This window comes from Opisthocomus hoazin, chromosome 5, assembly GCF_030867145.1.
Source record: "Opisthocomus hoazin isolate bOpiHoa1 chromosome 5, bOpiHoa1.hap1, whole genome shotgun sequence".
In the NCBI taxonomy this organism is placed as follows: Eukaryota; Metazoa; Chordata; class Aves; order Opisthocomiformes; family Opisthocomidae; genus Opisthocomus; species Opisthocomus hoazin.
Window position 1 is genome coordinate 56,507,006 of NC_134418.1, and position 19,352 is coordinate 56,526,357.

General features: G+C 38.3%; 1 protein-coding gene across 6 annotated transcripts in view; it reads right to left on the minus strand.

Annotated features, from left to right (window-relative positions):
• Positions 1 to 889: 889 nt before the first annotated feature.
• The window catches only part of SGMS2 (sphingomyelin synthase 2), a 41,940-nt gene continuing 23,477 nt past the window's right edge, over positions 890 to 19,352 (minus strand). For 2 of the 6 annotated variants that reach the window (XM_075421370.1, XM_075421372.1), the window contains exons 2-7: positions 16,434 to 16,517; positions 10,599 to 11,260; positions 9,720 to 9,837; positions 8,343 to 8,496; positions 5,430 to 5,596; positions 890 to 4,545 (exon numbers count right to left, since the gene is read on the minus strand). In XM_075421370.1, the coding sequence (XP_075277485.1) occupies positions 4,342 to 4,545; positions 5,430 to 5,596; positions 8,343 to 8,496; positions 9,720 to 9,837; positions 10,599 to 11,053 (1,098 nt within the window). In that variant the 5' untranslated portion in view covers positions 11,054 to 11,260; positions 16,434 to 16,517 and the 3' untranslated portion in view covers positions 890 to 4,341. Of the gene's footprint in view, positions 4,546 to 5,429; positions 5,597 to 8,342; positions 8,497 to 9,719; positions 9,838 to 10,598; positions 11,261 to 15,842; positions 15,870 to 16,404; positions 16,518 to 19,352 lie in introns of those variants that run through there. The other 4 variants (XM_075421375.1, XM_075421369.1, XM_075421373.1 and 1 more) reach the window with 3 other exon arrangements.

Sequence of the window (19,352 nt, forward strand, 5' to 3'; positions counted from 1 at the left end):
TTTTCTTGTAAATACTAGAACAAAAGCCTTTATCTTCATTCTCAGTTTCTTGACAATTCTTTTTCTTCCTGTTAAGACACTGGGAAGCATAATAAAGTAGCATATGAAGGCTAGCTTACAAACAACATTACTTCAGTGGCACATTTCTCACGTGCACTTAAGCAGCAACACTCCTTTGAATGGTGTCCAACAAAGTATTTAAGACCCTTTTTTTCCGTAATTGAATTTAAGACATTGATTTTACAATGCCTGGTATAGAACACAAATTCAGAAGTGTTCGATCTTACAGTACCACTTTAAATTTGTGTGCCTATAGAAGACTTCTAGGTAAGTCCAAAACAGATATATTGTAAAAATATCAAGATGACAATGGAGCTTTACAGCTGTTAAGTCTGACAGTAAGGAAAAAATTGTTCCAGTACCTGTGTTAGATTGGACATGTTTTCAAAATTACCCCATGAATCTTTAAGAGAGTTGGTTGTTTGTTTTTAAGTTAAAGAGAGCTGTGGGAGAGTTCACTTAAAGTAAACTGAAAGACTTCACCTTGAACTGAAGTTAACAGATCTGGTCTCTAGAACTGTAAATCATACTTCGTATCTACTGAAATGAGAAAAAAATTTGGGTTAGTACCAAACAACTTAGGATAAATTGTCTAGCCAGATACTGACGATGGGATAAAGCCAGAGTCTGAACAGATTCTGATTTAAGATACAGATAAGTAGATTTGCAATAATCTAATTAAGAGAATTCTCTCCTGTCTCTTACAATAACTTCCCAGCTCTGTCTGTTATTGAGCTTTATTGCTCTATTATATGAAAAAAGTGTATCTTAACATACAAATACAGTCTTGATTTCCCTCCCCCCTTCTCACCCCCCCCTTTTCTTTAAGGGAGGAAGCAAATCCAGTACTAGGGTTCATAGCAATGTTTAACACACCTCTTTTTGCTGCTACCCCACCTGTAGATACTTTTCCAAGAAAATAGTAATGAAGAGTTATTAACATTTAGTACCATTTATGTCCACATGGGAGTGCTAAGGTCGTACCACAAAAATGTCAATTTACAGTGGTTCTAAGTATATGTTAACCCTTTCCGGCAGCATGACCACATAGCAGCACATTTCTTTAAATGCTCAAGTTAGCCTTTTAAATACAGGTTTAAATTTAGGTTAGGCATTTAAGAAAGCTTGTCTCATAAATGCAAAGCACCCAACAGCATTCAAGTCATACTGATATGCCAGGTGTACAAGGGTAGTGCCTTTTTTAAAGTGTCTGGAAAGTTCAACATGTAAGTGCTCTTCAGTAATGAGGAGCATTTTATTTATAGTCACAGTACAGGTGCAGCTCATGTGACATCTGTGAGAAAGATTATTGTAACTCCAGGAAAAAAAAAATTAGTCAGTGACATACTGCTAACCATTGGGCATATACAGCCCAAATAAGCCTACAATTAAGTGATCAGTACATTAAGTGAAGTCTAAGTTTCTCCTGTTCTTTTTACCCACTGCAATCCTTTTCCCTTAGGATAAAACCATATTTTTCAGCTTCATAGTATTTATATACAATGATCACTAAGTTCTTAAAATTAATAATTTTTATGTACCAGCTGTGGTTTGTGTTGGATAAACTACGACAGCAGTAAGCACTAGCATATACCATTACTTATCACATTTCCTCATCTTACCGCATCTTGGGCCTCACACAGGCCTAAAGAGTCTTCAAATACATCTATACAATCCAAGTTTTCAAAAGCAATTTAAAGCTATTGCAAGAGTAGAAAAGTGGGGTTTTCTGCTAATTAAACACATGCACCCCCGTTTGAGGGCTTTGATACAATGGAGAAAATTTAAGCACTTAGGGAGGGCTGAGCCAGCACAGGAGTAAAGTTATCTTGAGCTAGGGCAGTAGAATGAAAGCTCACACTGCCCAACAAAAGCATATATTTACTTGGTTCTATTTCATAATTTTCGTATTTTTTCCTTCCAGAAATAGAAGTGTAAAAAACCCAAACAGCCCACCGTGCACGAAGAAATTCTACTTTGCAGATATATTACAGGAATCCCACTGAGACACGGTGGTGGTTATGCAGACCATTAGCTATTTAGACTATCAAAGCATTTATTATCCAGCCACCAGATGAAAACCACTGTTTAAGCTCCTCATTGGAACACTTTTCATCATGTTTTTTTTCAAGGCATGGTTACTGCTAATGAAATTCATTCATGATTTCTGAAAGATAGTATTACTACAAGTGGCTTAACATGACCGTACATAATATACCACAAAGGTTAGAATTCAGCTTAAAAAAAAAAAATTACGCTGTATGAAGTAGTATTGCTATAGCAAGTAACTTGGGAGATTTACAGACTGACACCGAACAGATTCATTTATGTGATACAGAAAAAGGACTTTCATATAAATGTTCTGATACTGGCTTATTAGCTGCTTAAAGTCTGCCAGGAGCAAGCAAGTGAAAACATAGGTATGCCCATACACACACGACTTCCTGGGGCATGTTATAAGATTCCAAGAAGCTTATGTTAAATAACCAAACATCAGCAGAATTTCTTTCTTATCTCGAGTTTTACCAAGGATGTATTGTAAGGAACATTGTTTATTGTATTACTTTGATAATGCACAAAAATATTTGAAATTAACATCAATAACACTCTTGTACAACTCACAGCAATTGATCCCCTTAACTGGAAAAAAATTGAATACTCTATTGCATTTTATAACTTTAACTGGACTTTTTAAAAAGAAATTGCCATTACTTGTGTTCACACTTGTCACTCAGTTCAAGACATTCTTAAAATAAGCAGCATTTCCTTTATATTAGTATCATTTCAACACTTAACACAGTTTCATCTTTGCTATCAGGTTTTACTGAAGATTTGAAAATAAAATTGAGTAAACTGCAGAAATTAAATACAGAACATAAATGGTTCAACATGGTATCCTAATTTTCTACTTTGCTTTCCCAACAATACAAAACAATAAAAAACAACAAGCACCAGGCAGATGTTAATTTCTGGTTTTGTTACATGTTCACACTATGGTGATTTCCCACATTCTCAGTCAGCTTGTTTAAATTGCCATTTTAGTTGGACTGAAACCCTGTCAAAAAGGAATCTGCATATGAGTTCTACCACAGTGTCATTTAATATGAAATGGTTTTAGGTACTAATTAAAGAAATGCTACTGTTGTAGGTATTCACCTTGGCACTTTTTTGTTTTATTAAAGTAAGCCACAGGAACATGTGCCAACAGGTAAAAAAGAAATTCAATGCAGAACTCTGGCTCCCAAGCAAATTTGCTACATAGTTTCAGCAAGAGATAGCTACTAAAATTAAAAAGCAGATTTGAAGTATAGCCCCATTTTGGACCTGGCCTTGCGTTTCTCAAGCAGGTAAGATCTGTAGGACTTTTGCCTGAATTAAGAACTGTATAATCACTCTTTCCAGCAAGTAGTTTTGTTTAACACGTGTTTAACTACACAGCAGTGTGTGCTTTTGTGTGTATATGCATGTACATACACCGATAGGCACTGTATAGCTATATACACAAGGCCAAACTGCAATTAACGATTTAGACTTTGAAACTGTGTCCTTTTTTAAAAATAAAATTTTAGGCTCCTTGAGCTCTGATGTTAGCAACTATTCCCAATTTGCAAAGTTATCAGGTAGCACAACAGTTTAAATATAAAATTACTAATAAAAATGTAAAAATTGGTATATAGTAGACTATATGGGCAATAATGGTGGTAAGTAGTATTTTAGGGTCATAAGATATTCATACCCACAGAGTGTAAAAAAAGTCAAGACTCGCTTCCAGCTGTACCAATCACACAAAGGCCTTACCTTCATTAGCAAGAATAATGCAACAAACCACTTCCCACAATTGTGTTATTTCTTTATATACCTCAATACACTGATGTTGTGCCTTTACATTTTAGCATTTTTTTTGCCCTTACACACTCCACAACTCTGAAGATGAGATTTTTGGGTGCTCCAGTGGATGAGTGATAGTTAGTAATGAAAGTGTTAATGTGGTCTTTGGCACCTCTATCTCATTAGTAAAGCAAACTCCTGCTCCATTTTTTCTTTAATAAAAAAATCTATCAGTGGTACATTCTATTAGCACTGAAGAGTAGAATAGGTCTGTACAGCCTGATGATAGGAAAACATATGAAATGGTAATATGTGTGTCTACAATTGTCTTTCCAATCAATTGCACAGAAGCTTGGTCCACTTCTTCAGTTACAGCGTAGTCCTCTTAAGAACTTTGGTTACAGCATTAATGTTTTGGTAAAAAAAACAAAGCAGATGCTTTCCTTCTTTTCCTCAGGTAGATTTTTCATTGTCCTCGCCTGTCTTCTGAACCCGTGAATACTTTTTGCATGAAGATTTGAAGCAGCTGGGAGGCCAAGATATTGGCCAGGAAAAGCTGCAAGGAACAGAGCCTTGCACATTCTTCTCAAAGAAATAAAATATTGGATACCACCATGCTCGAGAGAGAAAATTTGTCTGCGAAGAGACCTTTAAAGTCTGTATTGGCACAAGCAGGTAAAAAGGAAAAGGAAACATACAATCAGTTTAAAGCATTCTAATCAGTTACACTGAGTCAAGACAACTACAAAAATGCAATATATTTGCATGCATTTCTGCAAAGACAAGGTGCATCTACCCTAGAAAAAAAACAGAGTACTGAGATCACATATACATCATAGTCCAAATGTATACTACAAACTGAGCATCTTCAACACAAAGGGATGCATTGCTGCCGTACAAAATTGAGGGAGATGAAGCACTCAAGTCTTTTCGAATGCGAGTCCTTTCAGGTTTGTCATGTTTCCACTGATGCCCAATAGTTGAAAACGAGATTAAAATGGGTAAAGTGCTATGCTCCTACTTGAAAGTGTTCTTGAAGCAACTGCAGCAGACACCTTCTGAACAGTGCACTTGCAGTGACACTTACAGAAGAACTGTCACTAGAATTTTAGGATGGTCTAGGTAGTTTAGGTTGGTCAGAAACTTTATTACTGAACTACTGTTTATTCATAAGCTTACACAAACAAGAGCTCCGTTTATTCATAAGCTTAGACAAACAAGGGCTACTCTATACATCAATCACAACAATAAAACTTTGAAGTTCAAAAAAACGTTTTAGTGTCAAAATATCAGGAATTTCAAAAATAACTGTATAAAAATAGATTTTGAAATAACTTACTAACAGGCGCAGATCAGAAAAGAACATCTTAATCCATTAAGTATTTACTTAACCCACAGTAAAGTGAAACTCCTTGCCCAATTTGTTTAAGCTTCAATAGGGAAGCTCTATTTTGATTTCAAAATTAAGAACTAATTTTGACCTTTGAGCAGCATTAACAAATGTAGGCTATACATTGATTCTCAAGGTATTTGCCACTCACCTTTTCATTAGCCATCGAGTGGTACCACCAGAAAAGCCGTGTGGTGATATAGTAAGCAATGATGACGTCTACTGTGTAGTGTTCGTGAGCAACAAGGATACAGATTATGCCAGCAGCACTCATTAGCCAGCAGATTAAGTGATACCACCAGAAATGACGTGGTGAATCTGTGAAATAGAGAGGTTGTGAGAAAAAAAACAAACACAAAAGACACACAAAAAGCACCATATACATTATTATAGCAATCTACAACAGAAAAGGGAAAAAACAAAAAAGATTAAAGATACTAAATTTTAAAACATAACCCATTTATACCACACTGGTATAAGAATCCTGTTTTGACACAGAAAACAAGACTGAGGAATTATGCAAACTTACTGAAGTGTTCTTACTTTGTAAAATGAACCCAAGATGAGAGACAGCACTGTCACCCATTTTCTATTCAAATTAAGTTCTCCAGTTAAATTACTTCTAGGGTATGGGGTACAGGGGAAGGGACATAATTGAGGCAAGACATATGCCTTTATTATTTTACTTGGGTGTATTGAATCTCTGCTCTTTTTACAGTCTGTGCTCAAGTAAGCCTTACACTGAAGTAAAATGTCTACAGTGCATATAACCTGTGCAGAGATCACAGATTAAACAGGAAAAGACACTCTTATTTTAATTTATAGGTTTTAACTACATTGCATGAAACCTCTGTTCCGTGAAGCAGAATACACTGTACAGGGAAGTACAGTACGTGAATTTATACCCTTTCAATAAAGATTAGCAAACGTGAGTGAAGCTATTCTTCAAAATGCATTTAAGCCACTTCAGTGGAACAGTTCCACTGCCCTTCTTTCCCCATTGAAAGATGCCTTGAGTGTCACAATGACCATTCATAACTTCTGACAGGCTAACTGGCTTCATTTCACTCGCAGTAGGAGGTTTTGGCACCCCTTCCCTTGTGGGGCAATGGTCAGCCTTTACTTTGATACAATACTGGCAGAAAACTCACTGATCTCAACAAGCCTACCCAGTAGTAGTTTGCAAGGCCTGTGCTAAATAGTTACTATAGAAAGATCTAAATTTTGGTGCATCCAAACAAATTCTGTTAGTTTTCCCCAAAACACTGAAGACAAATCTGTGTTTACTCACTAAAAAAAAAAAACCACAACACACCACACCAAAGAACCTGTAAGAAGCCACATCATCTCAAGAAATTGATGAAAAGAGCCCCAAGCAAGACAAACAGACCAAGGCTAAAAATCTAAATAACTATTCTGGGCAAAAAAAGCTGGAATGCGGGGGAATAAGTGAAGAAGCAGCAAAGTTTGAAGAGAAGAGCAGAGCAAAAAATCCACTAAGCCAGAAATAATAAAAACCTCAGAATGCATCTTATACTGAAGACATGACATGTCATCAAAAGCCCTGAAAAGAATACCATAAGGAACCTCTAATTCAGAGCAATTACAGGATTCAAGCCCTTGCTCAGATAACATTGTTAATTATACGTGAGGCAGAAAAAGGAAAGCTATGCATTTCTCATTTATAGAGCACAACACTACTGAAATATACGCCTAACAATTAGGCAGCAGTCAAAGGGCTTATTACAAGAATTTCTACAATAAAATTCCTCCAGCCCCTTATGATAAAAGTACATGAGTTATACTAGCTCCAAAAATATTGCGTTATCTGCATCTTTCCTGGTACTAAAGATATTAAAGAGTATGTTACTAGGATTAAGCTGCAATAAGACAGACAAAACAAGGTAAACAAGCCTATTATTAGGCTATTTCCCTAACACTGTTCTGGTAATTTTGATGAGTTGCACATGCCATTCCTCCAGTAATGTTCACTTTACAAGAAGACCTAGGCCTAAGAATCAGCAGACTATGATCACCTTCTTAAACCATTGTTTGAAGAGGAACATCTCACATCCACAGATTTGAAGTTCATCATATTAAACAGGCATTTTTATATCATGTATTTTGTTTAAGGCAGAATGTAGCACTGCAACACTTCCTTCCCTCCACATTTTAATAAAAAAAAGGTATTCAACTAATGCTGGCTAGTTTTATTTTTGTTTCAGTGAGGATTACACATTCCCATGAGCTAAGCTAGCATTTGCACAGTTTGGGACACAACAGCAGGAGAGAAGATTCCAATTCCAAACATGCAAACTGGAAAGAGAACTCCCCACTACGCATTCATGAGCAGCCAAGTTCCCCAGGTAGAAGCACTGCTTACCATATATCGGATTTAGAAGTATGTGCTCAATTCTCCAAAGTTTCAATCAATGCTGTGGGTGCAGCACAGATTTTTCCCTCCCATGCCCCACAGCAATGTAAAGCAAAGGGGGGAAACCATAACTCCACCTATATCTTCTCTGTGCTTGCCAAATTTTTATCAACTCCCAGAGGCTTAAGTAGGAGACTCTAGCAGAAGACGCCCAAGGAGCCTGAATCAACTGTTCATTGCTTGCAGTAATAAACACACAGCACACTTTTCTTCTGCATGTAGTGTAAGTGTCCAACGGCGTTGTGCTCAAGCCACAAAAATTCCTTAAAACCCAAGGTATATTAGCCAGTCTACACAGAGCTAATTTGCACAATTAACTACAGTATGTTTCACCCAAAATATGAGTAACTTGTTAACAAATAGCTAGCTTGCTTCAAATGACCAGTAAACTCTATATAAAGATAGAAGTGACACGTTTAGTCACATTAAGCCCTTAAAGCCCACATCACTTACTACATCCGTGTTCCATTTTTGCTCAAAGTCATCAGTTGTATTTCAAACCCATACACGTACAGTTTGCATACAGCTACCTAACTTTTGGAGGGCAATAGTTTCACATGCACTTTATCATGTGTTTTCCCAGCACAACAGATTTGAACGTAAGAAGTGCACTGGAATACCACCACTTACACTCTTTGATGAACAGGTAGATCAGCGTTAATACCACAGTGTGACCACTAAACAGGAAGTCTCCGCACAGGATGTGTGATCCAGTTATGGACAGACCACCACCAGAAATGAGTCGCAGGATCCTCTGAACCTTTGCCTGAGAATCTCCATTCAACTAAAACACCAGAAAAAAGTACAAAAAAAAGTGTAAGATACACCACAAGTGACTCCAATAACTTTCTTGCCCAAACATATGTGCAGTCAGGGATACAGGAAGAAAAGGACACAAACTATCTTCATTTTCTTTGGCTTTCTTTCACATATTCTTAAACAAATAAGCACACATATCAAAGTTGACAGGTCCTAAAGACCAGCTTGATAACAACTAACATTCTGCCTATGCTTTCCCAGGCTATCTTAAAAGATGCATTGTATGAGAATGAGATGCAGAATACGCTGGAGAGGTAAACATAACGAATTTGTAAGGTCAGATATCTCATGATAGCAAATGACAGAACAGATAAAACCCATTCAAAACCAATCCCAATACAGTTTCACCTTGCATACCACTTCTGCCATTCTGTTCAGAGCTGAGCAATGTTTTACAGGACAAAAACCTCAAACTCACTTAATTTTAGATTTAGTTACAAGCTCAGTCATGCCTTACTGAGATTTAGATGACTTTTTTTTTTTTAAACATGCATTAGGATCAGCTTTTGATTTATCACGGGTACTACAACTTTTTATTAGTAATCTAAAATGACAGTAACAGAATTCCTTTGTGTCATCACTGAACTACACTGCCACAAAATTTTTAAAATATTCTTGCAGAAATATTATCATGTACATGTTTCCATAAGTATCAACTCATTTAAATAGCTGAACTTGTTTTAGTCACATTTATACACATTTTGCAGGCTGGAAGCAGAGGCAGGCAGCTGACCAGGTATTGCGATAGCTGTTCACAGAATAGTGTGAGAAACAGGACAAAGCATATGATAACAATGCATTTTTTTAAAAAGGATACTGCAACACAACTTTGCTTATCAGCCTATGGCATTACAATGCTGACCTTGGGTATCCCACCACGTACGAAAAAAATACTGCTGCATATTAGAGTGATTAGCTTGAGCCTCAGAAGCAAGTTTACTAATTTGGTAGCAGTACTATTTCAACATAGGCACTCTCCTTTAAAGCATCTTAACTACAGCAACAACAGGAGGCTCTTTCTGTATCACACAACTTTTGGTTTATCACTATCTTATGTTTCTGAAGACATCAACTGAAAGTAATTTGTGTTATTAAGTAACACCTGGAACATTATCTTCTGCTTGCTCTAATGAGCCATAAGGACTGAGACAGAGACTAAGGCAAGAATTAGGGAGCAAAGGCTCTTACCTTCGGCGCACACTGAAAATGCATTCCAGGCACAGGTAAGGTGGTAACGTACATAGTAATACAGCGGTACAGGTACAAAGTTCCTATTATAAAAAAGAACCTGCGTCCCACTATTGATCTGAAAGTAAGGGAAGGAAGAAAAAAGATTGAGTGCAAAGTTCACATGCAGCGTATAAATGTAACAGTTATAGAGCTCTACCTTTATTAGATAGCTAAATCCCTAGAATTAAAGAGCAGTTCCACCCCCAGCTCTTCACCACACACTTCTCTAAATCAAATACTAAAAAGTCTTTCTTCAGGTTTTAGTCTTGCTAGCCCATAATAGTACACAACACAAAGCTCCCACCAATTTAATGTGGCCTCAGTCTAACCTAGGTGTGCTGTTGGCAGTTTTCCTTGACCTGCAGACCTTTTGTTTCTAGTCCCATATTATAACCATGTACTTGACTTAAATATGTATGGCTTATGCAAATACAGACAAAGCAAAAAGCTGCTAGTCTAGCTGTACAGGACAGTGGGTTCTTCCTCAAGTTTGGATGAAATTTTTTTACTTCATCATGATTTCCTCTGTTTAATCATCACCATGTCAGGAAACACACTTTGAAAAGCCCAATCCCAGAATAAGTTTGACTAGTGTAACATAGGTGTCAAATTCAGATTTTAAAAATATGATTCAATAATCGGGTGAAGCCTGTGTTTCCATATCCAGCATGGACCCTGGAACATTTTCTAAAGAAGTCATCCCTTTGTCATTTTCCTGCCAGCCCTATTCTACAGTATTGCTACAAATTCTACCACAAGATTTCTGCTACCTAAAGTGAACAATGGAAACTAAAGTTCAGAAAACATACAGCAGAGAAAAAAAATACAGCTACTTACTTGTATCTAAGAAACAACCACTGGAATATCCATAATCCAACTAGTATCATTCCATTTATTTCTGATACAGAAAAAGCCCATTTAACACGATCAATGTAATCAAAAAATTTGTCGGGCAAGGGAGGGCTTAGCTCCTTTGGAGGTACTCTCTCATGGACCACAGTGATCATGACAGTTGTTAGAATCAAGTTGAAGAGAGCATAGACAAAGGCAATGCCTGTTTTCCACCATTCCAGAGGAAATTTGTTCCTAGACTCAGCAGGCATAGCAATCTGGATGTAATCAGGGTATTTCTTTGTTGTTTTTCGCAAGCCATTAGACAAGCCCTTTGGTTTGGTAGTGCCATTTTTGTTCTCTTCACTGACTGAGAGAGTAGGTCGTGAGTAGCCATTAGAATTGTCATTATTTTGACCCTCCATATGCTCTTCAAGCTTTGCCGTCTCAATGGTATTCATTCCCAAGCCGTATGGCCCAATCGGGTTTATCACTGACCAATTTCTGGGCTCTCCAAAGTCTGTTATCCCTCAAAGTCCAAAGCTCTTGTTCCTAGATGACTTTTGATTCCTGTAAAACTCTAAAAAGTGTCCATTGTGCTTTCACTGTTCAGATACTGTAAAGCAAGTCATGAAGATGAATCTTTCTTTCCTCTACAGCTGTATCATCTGAAAAAAAAACAAACACCCAAAACAGAGAGGACCTTAAGAACTAGTAATGTGACATTGAATAAGTATCTTAAAAATGCTTATCCTAAGTTCCATCCAAGTCCACCTACACATACAGTCAAAAGGCAAACTAGAGACAGGTGGTTACTGTGAAATAATTCAAGCCAATTCCTACTCAGTAACTTGATAATTACCATCTTCAATCACTTTAGGAACTAGTACCAATTTAGGCGCTTTTTTTAAAAAAAAAAAAAAGACAAGATCCACAGACTTCAATGATCATGGCAGCACTTGCTTTATCAGTTGTCAGAATTAAGACTAATCCATGCTTGCAGCAATATTTAATTTTATTGCTTACGTGCACTCCATACAAAATATCTCCTTTTTGACCCCAGGGTTGCTACAGCTATTAACACAGTTTGTCCATATATATCAGGCAATTTTGTTATTTGAAGTGATAGGACAGAAAACAGAAGGACACTACAGAATTTGATTTTGTAAGGCATAAAGTAATTTAGATTCATCCAGAAAATCTACACAATGGATAACTCCATTAAATTATTGTGGATCTAAATTGTTTCAACCAAAACAGTAATTAGTTATGGTAACCTATATGTAGAACAGACTACAGATGGGTCTGTGTTTGTCCTTTAGTTACTTAAAAATATGACTAAATAGATTTTTTTTTTTTTTAAACAGGAGCAAATAGCAAGATTCATTATCGCACAGGATTTATTTCAGGCTGCATTTATCAATTCAGTAAAATCACACTAGATAAAAAAAAGATAAGCGTATACGTTTTATAACAACATTTTCTACAAAGAGAAATGAATGCAGTTCACCTCTACAGAATCGACATCGCTGAAGTCAAAACAAAGGCTATTTCCCCACCCCTCATCTTCTGTGAAACCACTTGTCATAGTTGTGATGTACCTATTTTTATTACTCTGTTCTGCTCCCATGGCAAAAGTAGTACTGTCATATACAAAGTGTTCACTATCTATTATAATTCTCTTTTTTCCAATTGTTCCTCTAAGAGATGTTCAACACTACCACCACCTCAAGACTCTGCATGCCAATACCGGCTGCCAGTCTGCCACTCTGTATGTACAATTAAGTCATCATGACAGAAACCAGAGCTGCCAGTCTTTCTAACCATACATAACAGAACTCTGCTTAAGACAAAAAACAACCTGCTTAGGAAAAACCTGTTCAGTAACTGACCTCTTGACCGCAAGGGCAATCTAAAACCATAACAGCCTGGACAGTCAGGTGTTTGTGTTTTGGTCCCTCTCCCCTCATTACCCCAAACAGAGAAGACATTTAACATGGTCAGCATGTAAATCCTAGTGACATCCTAGCTGCTGCTCATACTGCTGAAAGAGAGAAGGGGTAAAGTTCAAATCCCAAATATGTGAGATTCATATAAGTAACACTGAAACAGTCAAGGAGCATTTCTAAATTAACCTCTCTGTTTCTGAAATCCATCTGTCATCAGTTGACCTTTTCCAAATCCCTGATCAACAAGTATATGAAAACTACACACACCCACAAAACACCCAAACCACAACTCTCCACTTCCCCAAAAAAAACTTCCAAGAAAAGAAGTGGTGATTTCAGATGCTTTTTCTCCCTCATAATTATACTGTAAACTCTTGCTTCCCTAAGAGAAGGGGATGTTTAACCCAACAGCCAGGCAACCACCTCTCTGATGCTTCTTACAACTAGGAATATTCTTTTGGAGCAGCTGCAAAAGCAACAGCCTTACTTAATCTGTGGAAGAACAGCATTTCAACTTTCATGAGTCATTTTCTGAACACACACATTCTTTTATTCCCTCTGTCTACTAAAGATAAGCATACAACAGAATGCTTAAGTGACAGGACAGAAAAATTCTGAAACTGTCTAATTGCTTAAGTTTCGGAATGCAAGCCTAGCTAACATTCACCTACTAAGACCCTACCTCTCAACGCTACGTTACACATAGCAGTCACTGACAGAGAGATCCACAAAACTTACATTTTATATCCTGCGCAGTTGAAACTTTTTTAGAATTATGCGTTTACTGAAAACTAGAGAGCACCACGGTAAGTAGTAACCTCAGTTATTTCCTTCTCTTCCCCACAAATACATAACAGCACCAGTAACATCAGTAAAAGGAAGATTTTATTTTCAGATGTTTAATGACATCCAAGCAAGCCTTAAAGATCAAAGGGCATCTGAACTACAGACGAACAATAACCTAATAACCTAAAAGTAGAGTGGTACTTAGGTTTTTGTATTAACTTATTAAGCAAAGCAATTACACGCACAACTTGCACGAAAAAGTTGTGTTCCTTCCTGGTAGTTTTAAATGGATTGCAAGGCATATTGATCTGTCATTTCTGATGGCTCATCAAGATTATTTCAAGCAGAGTGCATACTGTGGTCAAAACTTTGTTTACATTGATATGTATCATCTGATCAGTGATCTGTAAGAACATAAAGTTCCTTTATAGTACCTTTTCAACCTGTTTCTCCCACATTCTAAAAGAAAGCATGAACTTTTTTTTTTTGATGAAAAAGACAAAAACACTCTGCTTGAAGCTTTCAGTCCCTTGCTGCTAATGACTGGCCAGAGAAGTGACAGATACAGAGCAACAACAGCCTAATTATCCTCTGCTACAGGCTGTAAAACAAACTCCCTAGTACACAGGTTTTTCTGCCAAGTCCCTGTCCCCCGTTCACATCCATTCAAGTCCCTGTGAGGTGTGTGCTCCTTTCAGCTTCCATGTTGTCCTCATGTTAATTTAGGTAAAAAACCCCATTGCTTCTTTTGCAAACCTTGAACACCTCTATAACAACAACAGGGAGATGCCCATAAACTGCCTAGTAGTAGGCCTTAGACTTAATTCGGTCACCAGGCAGCAATTCTCAGACCTGGCCATCTTGCCCACATCTAGGGTCTGAAAATATCAAACTCAATTGCTCTAACCTATGGAACATCTACTGGAGGAGTCTCCAAGACTCACATACAATTGGCCAAGTAACCCAAAATAATTCCTGTAAAATTCCTCTAAGGGATACACACAGGTTTTAGGAACAAGTTTTCTTTCTGGAATCACTTCAGCTCCTAAAAAAACAGACACGTACCCTCATCAAGCAGCAGCGCTTCTTAAACAGCAATACTACAGCAGAAGTTGTAACTGCCACAAGGAACAACGTATTTTAAGGAAAATCTTAATAATGATAAAGATGGAAAAAGAGCAGGATTCGTAACTATTTATCCTGAGCTCCTACTTGCTCCCATGGAAATAGCTCCTTTAGTTTTCTGCATCCTCATCTGACTGTCATTCAAACAAGAAAAGTTCACTGGCAGTACAGCTTTGAGACAAGTGTAAGAAAGCACATCTACATTTGTCTCTTTGTACTAGAACTTCAGAATAACAAGCAGTTTTATCCAGCTTGTCAGCCATCCGCTTTTCACACAAAGGTCATTTTCACATGAAGTTACCTCACAATTGGTGTTTCCCATCCAGTATTTGGAACTTGTAACATTTCTGAAAATATTTTAACTTTATAATTTATCAGAGACTGAATAGTCCCAATTTGCACAGGATTTCCAGACAAGTAGTTCTTAACCTGCTGTTCCAAATATGAACAATACTAGCAGAACAAGTGTCCAAAACAGTAAGACTGATCTACTCTGACATTAAGGAAAGCTACACATTCACATACAAGACGGAAAAAGTTTCTAGGCCGTCGTATTTTTAAGCCTCACTCCTGTTCAGGTTGGCTCAAACATTTGATACAGCTGCAATACATTCTCATATTTTGTAGTTGCAGAAAAAGGGTCTGTAAAAGAAGTACTGCAGAAAAACATGACACAATTGGAGATAATGTGAGAGAAAGCTAAATCACATTGTTATCTACATCTAAATTAGCAGGAAGCCACTGTTGGCTGGTTTGCATTTTCTTCAGTCAGTTTTTTAGGACTACCTGTGGGACCAGAACTAGAACAGAAGCTGAGGAGCCTCTGCTACCTTGACAGTGATGAGTTTTATTCATGGCTGTCATAATTGACTTTTGGGGGTTTCTCTTTGTACTTTTAAAAGCATTCCAGGTCTCAGTTTGTTTTTATAGTATCCCTTCTTCCATGCTATACATATGCCTCACAGCATGTAGACCACTGGGGGGAAAAAAAAAAAATCCTCCAAAACAACTGTTAAACCAGATCTGAGCAAAGTACATTTAGGTACAGTGAAACAGGACTGAGTTGAATAGGTTTGCTTGTAATTTCTATTTCTACACAGTAAAAATATTTTCAGAGCTGTGTTCATCTTTCAGCTGTACCATGTTTACACTTACAATATAAAAATACATGCACAAAGTAAACTGCAGTTTATCTAAAAGTTACAAGTTTATCTACATTCTCTACCAGGCTGCAAACACATTTCTTGCTCATGTGATGCTAAAGAAGTGCAAGCAAGATAAAGCTGTATTACGGAAGTACCATTCACTCAAATAATCTCAGAATTGAGATTATCACCACATTGTCACTTCCAGTAAGTTTCAACTTTTCATAAAAGCATTAACTACTTACCCTGTATAAATTCTTTTCAGTAGTAGAAATAGAGCAGATATTCCTTCTATCTCTCAAGAGTATAATTTTACAATTCTCTCATTTAGCATTACTAATGTACCAATATTAGCTGTCTTTTAAGGACTAAATCCCTACACTTATCCAGAGAGAGAGGAAAAGCTTCAAGATTACTGGTTATTTATTTCTACAGTCCAAGTTTTAACTGTTCCATGGAATTCCATTTCTGGACACCTCTCAATAGTGAGAAGGCTATTAGTTTCCATTCTCCTGGCACTTAGTATTCAGTGTGTTCCACAGCAGTACCAGGTTGCTGAAACAGTATGTCCCAAAAAGCCCCAAAAATGTTCACAGCCACACACGTGTAAATATGTAGATTATAAGTAAAACATATGTAAATTTTTCCTTAAAAGCACTTACCAGGACCTCAGTGACTACCTAAGTGAGGAGGAAAAAAAAAAAAGTTATCTGTCCTGGGTTTGGCCAGGACAGGGTTAATTTTCACCGGACTCCAGGAAGGGGCACAGCGGGGGGGGGGGGGGGGGGGGGGGGGGGCTGACCCCACCTGGCCAAACAGAGCCCGATATTCCATACCATGTGTTGTCACGCTGGGTTCCAGTGGGGCAGGGGCGGCGCGGTGGGGACTCACTCGTGGCTCGGGAGTGCGCAGCGCCGGTCCTGGTTGGGAGAGAGGGTCTGTTGTGCGAGTTCGTGTCGTATTTTTCTCCTTATTTGTATCATTGTTGTTCCTGTTCCCTCTGTTTGCTGTTCTGTTAAACTGCCCTTATCCCGACCCACCGGTTTCTGCCTGTTTCTTCCCATTCTCCTCCGCACCGCGGCGGGGGGAGGGGCGGCCGCGTGGCACTTTTGTTGCCGGCGGCAGCCAAAACTAAAATATTATCTTTAAGCTCTTTTATCATTCTGAACACTGCTGAGCAGGTTTGACTTAACTGCATGAAGGCATCTTCAGACTCTTAAACTGTTTGGTCCCCAGACTCCAAGAGATCATATTTGGTCACCAAGAGTTTGACGCCCTTTAAAGGCACTGCGTATCCTGACGCCATGACAGATTTAGGTTTTCCTCCCAGTTATTTCCCCTTATCTTTTAAGGAACAAGGTCACAATATCTGTTAAATGACAATTATTTGTTATCTTTTAGTACTATAGTAATTCACTCCGGCAATAATCCACTTGTATATGGCATAAACAAAGACAGTTTAATTTGCAGGTTAACAGTCTTTACTAAAACAAAAGTTTTGAGAACAGTCAGAGTCAGTGCTTCTGATTCTACAGAATAATTCAGATTAGAAGAAACTCCGGAGGCCTTTGGACCTCTGGCCAGGATCAGCTAAGACATCAGATGAGGCTGCTCAGTGCTTCATCCAGCTGTACCTTTAACACCTCCAAAGATGCACAACCTCTCCTGGCAGCCTGTTCCACTGCATAGTTGTTCTCACAGTGACAGATTGTTGGTTTGGGTTTTTTTCATCTACTTCTGTTCTATTTACTTATTACAAATGATGCCCCTAGTATCTCATCCTCCCATCGCTGCGAAGAGCCTGGCCCTAGAGTTCCCAAAGACCTCCTTGTAGGTATGAAGTGGCTGCTATTAGGTTCCCCTGAACCTTCTCTTCTTCAGGCTGAAGCAGCCCAGCTCCCCCAGCCTCCCCTCACAGGGCCTGTGCTCCAGCCTCCCCACCACACCGACCACCCCTCTGCTGGGCTTGCTGCCAGTTTATTTTTTTCCTGGATCAAGGACCCAAAGCAGACACAGTATTCCAGATACAGCTAAGTACCACCAAGCAGACAGAAAGCGAAGTGCAGACACTTCCCTATAAATACTGGCTATGCTCCTATTCAAGACAGCTCAGGGTAGTGTTGGCTGCCTTCACTGCTAATGTACATTGCTAAATCACTTTTCAACAGAAAAATATTGAACTTTTTCCAACAGACTAAAGACTCCCTCACAACAGCTTCACCCCAGAAAAACTAGATTAAGTCTTCTTCCTACTTAATCCATACTCTCCAAAACGAGCCTGTTTCAGTATTTCAGATCTGGACAGAAAAGTCTGCTAACCTGAACTGACACCTAAGCTCCAAATCAGCTGATTTTGAATAAAGGCAAACAAGGCGCTCCACCGCACATTTCACAACACTGCAAAGAAACATTGGGCTTATGTCCTATTTTCCATTCATTAAAAATGACTATCATAGACAGTCTACAAAGAGTGGAAGTCACTGCACTACCTCAGTCTTATCAGGCAAAGTTCTGAAAGAGTGCCAGAAGCCGCCTCTGGATCATCAGGCTTTTATGTAGTTTGCTGTCTGAGCATCTTGGGCTTCTCACTGCTAATTGCTTTCATTCTGCTATAGCTTTGCAGACACTGTTGAAGAACAACTATCCAAAGCAAGATTCTTCTCAAAGATACAGCAAGGTCTAGAGATTTGTGAAGACCCTACCAGCACATCTGATGCCCCACATACTTTTCAGCTCACATAGAAGTTGCAAATTACCAGCTGTGGGGTGGGGACCCAGCACAGAAGGCAGGAATGTTTTACACATTTTTGTGAAATCCTCCACCTAGTTACCGAGGTTAAAGGTTGCACTTCTTAAAGGAAAGTCTGACCCAGAGATTAGTCATCACTTTCAGTACAGGGCAGTGACTAATGTGTGCTTTAAAGTGACTCTGCTACAGCTTATCAACCATCAGGCAGCTAAAAGAGGAAGTCACATACTTGGAGTAAATTTATCAGTGATACACCCTAAAAATATTTGGGCAATATTAGATGATAATGCCCATCAAGTTTTTCTCCTGTGCTACTCCCAAAAAGCAGCAGCACCAGCTCCAAAGAGATCACATTTATGGGAGTAAGAACCTTCTTCCTAAAAGTCTAAGGTGAGAGGACAGTAATTGCTTATATCTGCAGAGTATTTTACAACATTAGCAGGTAAAGAATACATGCACAAGTTGCACAGCCCAGACAAAAGCTATTTCAGCACTTAAGTATACACAGAGATTCATACCTCATAACTCACATTTAATGAAAGTCTAATACAGACATTAGTCCTTGCAAGGCATATGACGTTTAAGAGACAACCATTGACTGTAGTACTCATCTAGCGATAGCAGAAAGACACAACATGAATTCTTAGGACATGGCATATTTAAAACTGATTGGTATCATACTATAAGCTAGTTTCACATATCCCTCAGTTTGATTCACACATTATGAATTACAGATCCCTACATCAGAGCACAATTGCTGTGTTTAGAGGCTCAAGCAATGAAAATATCCCTTTTCAGGACCACTAGTATCTCCTCCCCCTCCTCTCCTTGTCTTACAGTATTCTGTACATGTATCCTGATCCATGTTTTACCGACTGTGCCAACACTAAAAATCTAGTGCACTACACACTGTCAAACAAATCAGGAGAGAATCACCGCATACCTCCTCCTCTCTTCCCCCTCAAATCTCCTAGCTAGTTTTCAGCTTGCTCAACTCTGACACAGC